At 44.6% G+C, this 11,412-nt stretch overlaps 1 protein-coding gene across 1 annotated transcript; it reads left to right on the top strand.

The window, feature by feature from the left end:
- Positions 1–3,095: 3,095 nt before the first annotated feature.
- LOC137361388 (probable G-protein coupled receptor 139) lies at positions 3,096–4,766 on the top strand. Its single transcript, XM_068026257.1, has 2 exons — positions 3,096–3,135; positions 3,856–4,766. Exons 1-2 carry the CDS (start codon positions 3,096–3,098, stop codon positions 4,764–4,766), a joined length of 951 nt encoding a protein of 316 aa, XP_067882358.1.
- Positions 4,767–11,412: the final 6,646 nt, after the last annotated feature.

Genomic DNA, 11,412 nt, shown 5'->3' with positions numbered 1-11,412 from the left:
TGGTTCTATTAGATTGACAGGCGGTCATCATTCCCTATTTGCCTCCATGCCTCTAACCTGTGGTGTGTCAACCTCTTCAAACGTGCTATCCATGTAATCCTTCACCTCGCGGATGAACAACAGGGACTCCAGTCGCCGTTCGAGTTTCGAAACCCGGAGCTCAAGCTTCTGAAACCCGTCATGCTTCCTGCAGGTGCATTTATCTAGGACATGTGATGTGTCCAATACTTCCCGCATACCACAGGATGTACATTCCACTCTGAAGTGGAGCCCAGCTATACCTTAAATTTACAGACTTACTTATTGTGAGTAAATAGATGACCACAAACTCACGAATCAACTCCTTCCACTGCACCAAAGTGGGAACCAAATGCTGGATTATCTTCACTGCCACTGAGGTAATGCTAACTGCTTGAATTTTGTTCAGAATGTTCAATCTTCTGTTTGAAATGTGAGAATCACATTAGCTGTCCAGAAGTTCTCTAGCTCTATTCCATTTTCTGATGATTGCTAAGGAACATATAATTGTGACTCTGTTAATTCTTCACTATCTTTGTTCGTATGTGTGGCTGTAATCAATCCAAACCAGAAAGTGTATCTTCTCTTTGATTGCTTGAGCAGATATGATCCCAATTTCTACCTTAAATAATTGAATTTTTACAATGAAATTATTCACTATTATTTGACAGCTCAGTTCCTCCTCTCAGAGGCCTTTCCTTTAATCTGGCTCTGAATCGTCATCCAATTCTGTGCCTGCCATCCCAGAACATAGACGAGTTACTTTTTACAGAGCTCAGAGTTGCGCTGCAGAGGTCCATTTACATTTATGACCATGCCCACTCTGGTTCAAATCCAATAAACCTGAGCTACCCTTAAACTCACAATGGATGGCACCTTGCCTGACAGACACATTGGGGCCGGTTTCCGCCAACTTTCCTCCACCATCCTCTGCTGGAGCACTCTGAGGATGACATTTGGAACAGATTTGTTTTGTTTCAATCTCTCGTCATTCCCGCTCGATCTCCTCACTTCATCACTGGTTTTGGTCTGTGAATGGAAAACTCCCAGGATCCTGATCCTGACCCCGGTGCAGCGACCATGTGGTATAGTATAGGTGCGTGGACCTCCAGTGCGACCCTTGGCAAATTCCACCCTCAAAGAGTGTCGCTATGGGAGCTGTTCTGGTCTGGATGTGTTGCTTTAGTGGAAGATACGTGGCCCATTCTTTGTTCCAATCCAACACCAGACATCTCCTTCACGTAGATTTATTTGATAGTTTGATGACTGTGGTGGTATTAATATCTTCAATTTACTTGAACTGGAAAATTTCATCAACTCGGCTTCTAATTTCCACCCGCCCCTTGACTTCAAATGGTCAGTCCCTGACACTTCCCTTCCCTTCCTCCACTTCTCGACCTGCATTTCAGGGACTTGGCTACCCAGCAATATTGACTATAATCGCGCTGTCATTCACAGCTTTCATTTGATCGGTTTAAACTTCCTCGAACCCAACTTCCTGGAAAGACTATGTTCCATTTTGCCAGATTTTCCAGCTCTGCGCCATCTGTACCGATGATGTTAACTTCCACACCAGTGCTTCAGAAATGCCTTCGTTTTTCCTCGGCTGCTGATTCCCCTCCACTGTGATTAACAGGACCCTGGACCATTTCCATCCCATTTGCAGTGAGACTGCCTTCACCCCATCCCCTCCCTTCCAGAACCAGGGTCAGCTTGTCCTTGTCCTCAACTTCCAACCCATCAGCATCCACATTCAATGCATCATCCTCCAAAATTTCTGCTACATCCAGCTAAGTCCATCAACAGCTGTATATGCTGCTCCCCTTCCTTCCATCCAGCTCTTTGCGACCCCGTGTCGACTCCTCAAACACCCAACATCCGTTTCCTTTCTAAGAGCACTTTTCCATGCAAGGACAGTAAATGTAACACTTGCCCTTTCACCTCATCACTTCCCATGTCTAAGGCCTCAATCACCTTTTCCAAGCAATTTGCTTGCACTTCGAATTACATAGTAACTGGATTCGTTGCTCACAATCCGTCTTCTGCACATCAGAAAAGGAGCAAACGCAGATTGAGTGATTGCTTTGCGAAACATCTCCGTTCAGTTCATAATCATGACCCCGAGCTACCAGTCGCCTATCACGATAATTTTACATCTCGCTCTGACCTTCCTCGACCTCCTAAAGTAGTCCACTAAATCTCACCGAGGAACAGCACTGGATTTTCTGATTAGACATTTTATTGACTGTCGGAACCAACGCTGAGATTAATTACATCAGGTTATAACCATTGTTGAAACTATCTCAGATGGCTTGTGCTGGTATGAAGGATGGCCACACCCGAGTCACTGGAATTGTAGGGCGCGTGGAGCCGGTGCTTGCGAAGGACTTCCCCTTCTGTTTCAAAGCTGGCAGGCTGATCCACACCGCTGGGATCTACCCGCATCCCCTCCTCCATTCCCTGTCACTTTTCAGGGAAATTGGAGCCATCTTTTATTTATAGATTTTTAATTCTCACCTCTTGTTTTGCTATTCTGTAGTTACAATTCGCACCACATCTGGACCAATCCTTTGTTTCTCTAATTGTTCCATTTGCCTTGCACTATCATCCCTTTATCACTGAATCACTCCTGTCCTCCACCCAATGACACACCTTTCCCATTTATCTTTCTTTCCCCAAATCCCAATTTTAATGGCTGTATAATTGCTTGCAACTAGATAATCTCTTACAGCCCTGATGAAAATCGATCACAGGAAAGGTTAACACTGCTTTTTTCCCCACAGGCAATGCCTGACGTGCTAAATATTTTCAGCATTTTCCAATTTATCAGCTTCACTGTTGTTTCGGTATTTTGTTTTCATGACAAATTTTAAGCCTGGATATCAACAGGGGTGTAGGATAGATAGTAACAGTAGTTCCAGATTTTTAACTCCACAGATAGTCTTTTTTTACGCTTTTGAGTTTTCCCCACCGTGAAATGGGCTTGGCTTCCAGTTGGGCAGGGAGGACTCCGGAGCAGACCTCAGGATCGGTGTCCGGGTCATTCTCACTCAATAGGGGGGTCATTGTGTGATATCATGGTGGCGGGGAGGAGTCCAACTCCCAACTCTGCAGCAGGTGTGATTTCTGTTCGCTGAGCTGTCAATCCCCTTGCCCAGAGTGGAGTCGCCGATGGTGCTGGATGGTCTGCGAATGGGGAGGAGGAGGGGAAGGGTGATTTCCTGATGCGCAACACCGGGGAAGGGTCTACAGTGCTAGAGCGTGGTCCCAGATAGGGTGAGGGAAGTGTTTGATCCAAGACACGATGGAAGGCCCGGTCGGGGGTAGCAGGGCCTGATTCCATGCTGATTTCCAATCCCGAGTAATGTTCAATCCTGTAGTTGTGGTTGTGTGGTGAGGGGCGGTGTCCATCCTTCACATTAACCAATGCTGTGAATGGTCCGATACAGGGGGGACCAGCTCGATCCCAGAGTTCTGCTTGCCAAACTTGTGTGTCTTTCTATGTGGCTGGGGTTATAAACGGGGCAACAAGGCAGCCGCACTTGCATCTGTAAAAAAGATTAAATCAGGGACTTCCAGGATCATTAAAATATTCCAATTGAAAACCCTCCCACTGGGAGCAGTTATGTTTGTGTTCCCTATCCGGACATCATTAAACCCAGAAGTTGGGGGGTCAGAAGTACATTGGGATCAGTGTTAATATTGGGGAAACAAAACATCTGATTCGTTTCCATCCCACTTGTTTTTTAGTGCAAATTTCCTGGCCTTACTGCCTTTGTCAGATGCAGCGAATGTTTGATCAGTAATGTCCAGTATTTTCCCTGCTGTCTATTACAGTTAATTTACTGGCGATTGTGATCCTCTCCCAAGGAAATTGCGGCCTCTCCACCTGCACCACTCGATACCTGGTGGCCATGGCAATGACGGATCTACTGTTCATTATCACTGGTGTCTTACTGTGGCGAGTTGCTTTTTATGATTTCCTGGGATCTTTCCTGGTCATCACCCCTGTATGTATTGTTATCGCTGTCCTATTTCGTGTGGCCACAGAATTTTCTGGCTGGTTCACGGTCACTTTCACCTTTGATCGATTTATCGCCATTTGTTGCCAGAAGCTGAAAACAAAATATTGCACAGAGAAAACTGCAGCTGTGGTTCTCACAGCAACTAGCCTTCTGCTTTGTGTCAAAAACGTCCCGTTCTACTTTGCATATGAAGCTTTATGGATAATAGACAATGTACCCTGGTTCTGTGCATTAAAGGGAAGCTATTATACTGATCCTGGATGGGTGGGACTTGACTGGTTTGATACGGTTTTAACCCCGTTGCTCCCCTTTGCTTTAATTCTGATGCTCAACGCTCTGACAGTGGGACACATTCTAATGGCCAGTCGGGTTCGTAAGGGATTGAGGGGTCAGAGCAAGGGAGAGAATCGCAGTGACCCAGAGTTGGAGAGCAGAAGAAAATCTGTTATTTTACTTTTCACAATATCAGGCAGCTTCATGCTCCTTTGGTTGCTGTATGTTATACATTTCTTTTATTATATAATTACAAGATCAGATCCCAGGTATTATAACGATTCTGAACACATGTTTCAAAGATTTGGATACATGCTGCGGTCTTTAAGTTGCTGCACAAATACATTTATTTATGCAGTGACTCAGTCCAAGTTCAGAGAGCAGTTCAGGATCATGGTGAAATATCCAGTTACATCAATTATTCAATTAATGAATAAACTAACCAACTGAGAGCAGCTCAGGGGCGGGTCCCATTTATTCCCTTTCATGAATGTAATATTGATCAGCGAGGGGCAAAATGTGACAGACAGATTTACGACCCGAATACAATGATGGGTAATCACACATAACAAAGCACAGCAAGGGTGATAGTCAAGTAGGAATCGGCAATATATAGACTACCGGGGGCGGATTCCACAAACACAACTTCAGAGCTTGGTGAAGGGCAACCTAGAGTCAGACCACTGGGGAAAAAGCAGAAGGAGTCTCTCCTCCAGCTCCGCTGGTTACATTCTCAGTTCCTCACATCTGTTCAGAAGGATAAGCTTCTTAAAAATAAAAGATGTTGGAAATATTCCAGTGTGAGTTGGTTATTAATTGTTCTAAGTTTGGCGACGCTTTTCTGAGTGCAGCTTCCTTCCAGTCTCCAGTCTGGTCACTCACATCTCTCTGTCTCTCTTGTTCTCCCCACTCCGTGAGTCAGATAGCAGTGCTAGTGGGGTTTCTTTGAGGACTCTCAAGATGTTAGAATTAGACAAGCACAGAAATTTAGGATGGTCGTCGGGATGGGAGCGTATTCCAGAAATAAGGAAAGTTGCATGAGCTGGCAAAGGCTGCGGCGAGTTATAGGGGCTGAAGGACGTTTCAGAGATATGGACGATTTTAGGAGCTGGGCGAGATTTCTGTGATATGAAGGATTGGAATGATTGGAGAAGGCAGAAGAGTTAGGGATGGTTGTCAGGGCGGAAGACGTTAATAGAGATATGGTGGGTTGTAGAGTTGGAACAGGTCACAAAGATCGAATTTATTTTTTATATTTATTTAGAGATACAGCAGTGAAAGAGGCCCTTCGGCCCACTGAGTCTGTGCCGATCAACTACCCCCCCCATTTATACTAACCCTACATTAATCCTATATTCCTAACTACATCCCCACCATTCTCCTATCACCTACCTACACTACGGGCAATTTACAATGGCCAATTTACCTACCAACTTGAAAGTCTTTGGCAGCGGAAACCCACGCGGATACAGGGAGAACTTGCAAACTCCGCACAGCGCAGTACCCTGTACAGAACCCGGGTTGCTGGAGCTGTGAGGATGCGGTGCTAACCACTGCGCCATTGTGCAACCCGTGGGTTGTAGGGCTGGAGGATGTTAGAAAAACATGGGGACGTTGCAGGTTTTGTGGAGGTCTGTAATGAGAGGGTGGAGGATTTTAGAGACTGGGTGTGTTGCAGGGCTTGAGGGGAATATTGTGAGTGGCAAGGCCGTGGAGATATTGCAACACAAAGATGAGTATTCTAAATTGAGATGCTTTTGCACCAGAATCTAATGTTGGCAGCGAACAATGAAGAGGTGGATGAATTCAACCTACTGTGAGTTAGGACATTGGGGAACAGAGAGTTGCATGAGCTGAAGCATATGGATGGTGGAAAATTGGAGGTTAGGGGAAAGTGTTTGATTCGTCAAGGTTGGAGATAAGTCATCTCAGTCCAGGGGCATCACGGCAGGAGTTCCTCAGATTACTGTCCTGGGCCAAACCATCTTCAGCTGCTTCATAATTGACCTTCCCTTCATCATTTGGTCAGAAATGGGGATGTTCCCTGATGATTACACAATGTTCAGCTCTATTTGCGATTCCTCAGATACTGAAGCAGTCTGTGTCCATCTGCAGTAAGACATGTACATCATTCAAAATTGGGCTGATAAGGGGCAAGTTACTTTTGCGCCGCAGACATGACCATCTCAAACACGAGAGAATGCAAATACCGCGCCAAAACATTCAATGGCATAACTATCGCTGAATCCCCCACTATCAACACCCTGGGTTTACCATTGAAGAGAATGAACTGTACCAACCACATAAACTATAAGAGCAGGTCAGAGGCTCGGAATTCTGCAGCGAGTAACTCATCTCCTGTCACCCCAAGGCCTGTCCATCATCCACCAAACTCAAGTCCGGCGTGTGATTGAATACTCGCCACTTTCCTGGATGAGTACATCACACACAATACTCGAACATCTCGACAACTTCGAGCACAAACAGCCCACTTGATTTGCACCCCTTCACCACCTTCAACATTCATTTCCTCCACCACCAACGCACATTGGCTTCAAAGTTTACTATCAACAAGATTATTTATGCTAGTACTTATCGAATGAAAATACTCAGAGTCAAGGAATGGCCGCTTCATGTTCTGACTTTGAGTTCATTAGTCCGCCTTTCAGTCTGTAGATGGTACAGGTCTCGGTAATGTGCAGCATATCTCGCGTTTTTACACAGAAGCAGAAAGTGTTGGTACTGGGGCCTCAGCAGGGGAGGTTGGGTGTGCAAGGACCCTGGCTCGTGCAGAACCTGCTTCACAAGCACCACTCTCGCCATGGAAGTTGAAAGCCTGCCATTTGACAGATATGGTTTGTCACAAGGAACTTGTTCGTGATGTCCCATGTTTTGCATTCTATGATCCAAAGGATATCTGCTGGATGATCTTGCTCAGGAAGATTGGTCCATATGGGGCGTCACGATGGAAGGCGGGCAGGTAGAGGATTGAAAATGTCATTGTGGAGTGGTAAGAGAGGTGCAGCGCTGCTGAGGTCAACCACTTTGTGGGTTTTCTTTAGTCAGTGAATGTGTGAGCGAGTGATGTTTGTGAGAACAGGAAGCCATGCAAGGTGTGTTGAATGCTGGGTTCATTTATAATGCACATCGCTGTATTCAAATTTAGTGATCATGTGAAGTCTAGTGTGATTACATATGCCAGACAGGTACACAGTCCTCTGCTACTGAGTTGCGGAGAGCTGAGGCAGCAGTGCCCCATGCAGATTCAGCACGTTTGGTCAATAGTTTGTTTCTGGTTTTTACCTTTGCTGCTCTTTTTCTTTTTCATTTGTTCCCAGAAGAACACAGTCCTTTTCAGAGTCACTTCCAAGTACATTGGTTTTGGATCATGCTTTAATCTCTGACCATCCATGTATGTATACAAATCTTCTACGGTACTGGCTTTGTGGAGCTGGAATTCATTGATTTTAGAGGATTCACTGTGGGGCGTCATGTTCTGCAGAAGTCCATAAACTTTGTCATGTCTTTGTTAAGGATCTGGTCCAGGATGCAGAACTACTTAGCTTGGGTGCAGAACAGACGTCACCAGCATAGAAGAAATTGAGAGACATGGTTGTTGGCAGGCCATTTGCAGATATGTTGAACAGCGTTAGGTCTCGTACTGAGTCTTGTGTTATTCCGTTTGCCAGTCTTCTCCTGTCACTTTTCCCTTGTCCAATGTGGATTCTAAATCTTCTTTCAGGAAGGAATGCTTCATCTACTGCCCCGATCCAGGTTGTAAGAACTATGGACAGCTTTACAAGCAGGCCAGTGTGCCACAGGCAGCTGAGAGGTACAGTATGATTGTCTTCAGGTTCTTGTAGAAGCCACTTTTCATGTAGGTGGTGAGTGGCAGAACTTGATCACATGTGCTGCGCTCCTTATTGAAACCAATTTGCTTGACATTAAGGATGTTCTTTACTTCTGGAGATATATGTTGCAGGGTAAGATGCGTAAACATCTTAAATCACACAGAATGTAATGCCAGTGTGAGATTTCGTCTGTATTTGGAATGCAAATGATTTTGCAAATGCTACACTCTCGGGAGTGAATTGGAGCTGATGGTTCTTGTATAGAACTGATTCAGCTGGACAAGAACATGTGGCCAAGTTGTTTCAGGAATTCTCGTGCAACGTTGTCATATCCCACTGCTTTGTAACTTTTCAGGCACTTGACTGCTTTCTTCAGTATTCTTGAAAGGGTGAGAACTGCTTTTCTGCATGTTGCTGGTGTTGCATTTTTCAGCTCATTATAGCTGATAGTGCTCTTATTTCTTTACAAACAGTGAAATTGCTGCATGGAAAAGTTGACCAACACTTGCTTCGGGGTGACAGGTGGGCGATTTCATACAATTAATTTTTGAGCTGATCCAAGGCGGCGAATCAGGCTCCAGCACTACAAAGAGTGAAATTTAGCCCTGCTGTCATTTTCTCCCATCTGGCGTGACGGGCAGCATTGAGACGCTCCATGATGTGGTCTATTCTCTCAGCGTCACCAGATGCTTCATATTCCTTTAGAAGTGCTGCACTCTCTGCATTAAGGCATTGAACATAGGTGGATAGATAGCTATGAGGCATGCCTTTCCAATCATCTTTGTGAATGGCAACACTGAAGTGCTTATATAATGCTTCCATAGGTATATTATTGATAGATATAGTTACAAAGATGCCGTTCAAGGACTCACTGTATTTTTGCCAGTGTGTTTTATGGAACTTCCATTACATAATCCTTACACTGTTGATGACTGGAATGCAAAGGTCAATGCAATTGAGCGATGACCTGTGTTGATTATGTGAGATGTTGTCCAGGACTAGGCACTGCGATGGTTAAGGGAGATCATCAGGGAAACTGACCAAGCCAAGGTCAGGTGAATATTTTCGACTCCATATGGCTGAATGACAATTTCTCCATTGCTTGGGATTGTTTCGTAGGTTTAGGTCATTTCTGGAGGGCCCACTCTGGAAGCTGTTCACCATCTGTGCCTGCGCCTGCAGTTAGTGTGGGACTGTTGAAATCTCCCACTTAGGTGGCAGGGTAAGGCAATATTGGCAGAACTTGCTTTCCTAACTGGCACCTGAAGGCTTCTACATGTTTACAATATGGACACTGCACACCTGAATTGTGTCACAGAACGTGGTTGATGACAGATCTACTGCATTGGCAATTCCGCCTCTGACATAGGTGGCATGGCCGTGTTTGGCATGAGGTAAGTAGCGCAGTAGGTCAAAGTCTTTGATGTAATAGCGGCCTGCTTCTTCATTTCCAATATGGGTTCCTTGTAGGCGAATGATTTCAAAGGAATGTTGGGTGGCAGGATCTCCAATGATATTTCACATGGCTGCTGATAAACACTCAACATCAAGTTGTATGATTTGGAGTGCATGCTCTATTGCTATAAAGCTAGATGGTTGCTCATCCTTGCGACTGGTAGTTCTGGGATTACTGGGATCCTGCAAGGCGGATCTTTCCTTGCCCTTTTATCTTATCCTGGAATAAAATCTGCCCAAGGATCAGTTGCTTACCTACGGGCGCCTGGGTAACTCTGGGGGTGCGGCATGAGCACTGTTCTATTGTCCCCTATCTAAAATATGCAGTGAGAAACTCACCAAGGTTCCTTCGAAAGTACCTTGCAAACCCAGAATGTCTACGGCCGAGAACAACGAGGGCAACTGATGTATGGGAACACCACCACCCAGAAGCTACCCTCAAAGCCACACACCACCCAACATGGCAGAATGTCGCCTTTCCTTCGCTGTTGCAGGTTCATAATCTTGTAACTCCCTTCTGAACAGCACTGCGGATGTGCATACACCACATGGATTGCAGTGGTTCAAGAGTGCAGCTCACCAACACCTTCTTAACGGCAATAGTGGATGGGCAATAAATGCTACCCTAATCAGTGAAACCAATATCCTTGAAAGAATTTTAAAAAAAGCAAAGGCATGAATTAGGGTTTCTGTAGCAAATGAGCTGAAGGAGAAGTGGAGATTGGCATTATTCACCCACCTGTTGAAATTCGTCTCCACTGTTAGATTGAGACCTATACTGCGCAATTCATAAGTGTTACGACCGACTGGTCCTGTCAAAGCCCCAAATCAAAATATACGATTTTGATTGTGGTGGGACCAATGCAATGTTAACTCAATCCGGTCGTTCAACAGATTGGAGAACATATCATTTAAAAACATTCCAAATTAAAGAAAGTCCCAGCCAAATTGTACCATCTATTAACCCCGAATGAGCTTTAGCAAACCAGGTGTCTTTAAATTAATAAATTAACATTTAATTAGAAGAACTAAGTTCTTAAACACTATGAAGGCATAAACAACATTTAAAATAGAAAACAAAATATGTTCCTTGCAAATTTACCGTCCAATGTTGCTTGAAGTCCTCATAGGATGTTCCTCCAAGACCTCACAGATGTTGCTTTCCTTCTCCAGCGAATTTCAACAATTAACGACTTGCAAACACTTTCAACAGATCAATCTGACTTTAGAGTTTTTGAGGAATTGAAGATTGTAACAGTTTAACTTCCCTTTCTTAAATTTCTATTACCAGAGATCTCTGTTTTGGCTTGATGTTTCAGAATTTTGACAGATTATAATTAAACAGAATAAAGTCCTCTTCCTTCAGTTTAAATGCTTGAGAACTCCTTTTCAGGTGTGCTCATCACAGCTGTCTGTGTCTTCTGTGTCTCTGTCAGTGTGTTCTGTTACGACAAACTGTCTTCAACTCACAGCCATTTCAAAACTAAATTGTAACAAATGTATCACCTGTGACACACTCCCAGTGGCTGTTTCCATGATATCCAGAATGCACCCTTTGAATCGCAATCTCCAAATGGCTCTTTCCAAGGCAACAAAAATGCACCTTCCTATAACTCCTAAAGCTTGCCGGCTCTCTCAGCAATACTGATACCCTGCAAGTCTGAAAGGCGAGCCACATATTCCGAAAATACTACAGGAACATGACACCTCCGCCCCCAGTGGAATGAAGCACCACTCCTAAAATTCGTTTCATTGCAATGGGTTAAGAGTACAAATTGACAAGATGCTAA

This window comes from Heterodontus francisci, unplaced genomic scaffold, assembly GCF_036365525.1.
Source record: "Heterodontus francisci isolate sHetFra1 unplaced genomic scaffold, sHetFra1.hap1 HAP1_SCAFFOLD_214, whole genome shotgun sequence".
In the NCBI taxonomy this organism is placed as follows: domain Eukaryota; kingdom Metazoa; phylum Chordata; class Chondrichthyes; order Heterodontiformes; family Heterodontidae; genus Heterodontus; species Heterodontus francisci.
Note: the sequence above shows the minus strand (reverse complement) of the source record. Positions and strands in the feature narration are given on the sequence as shown.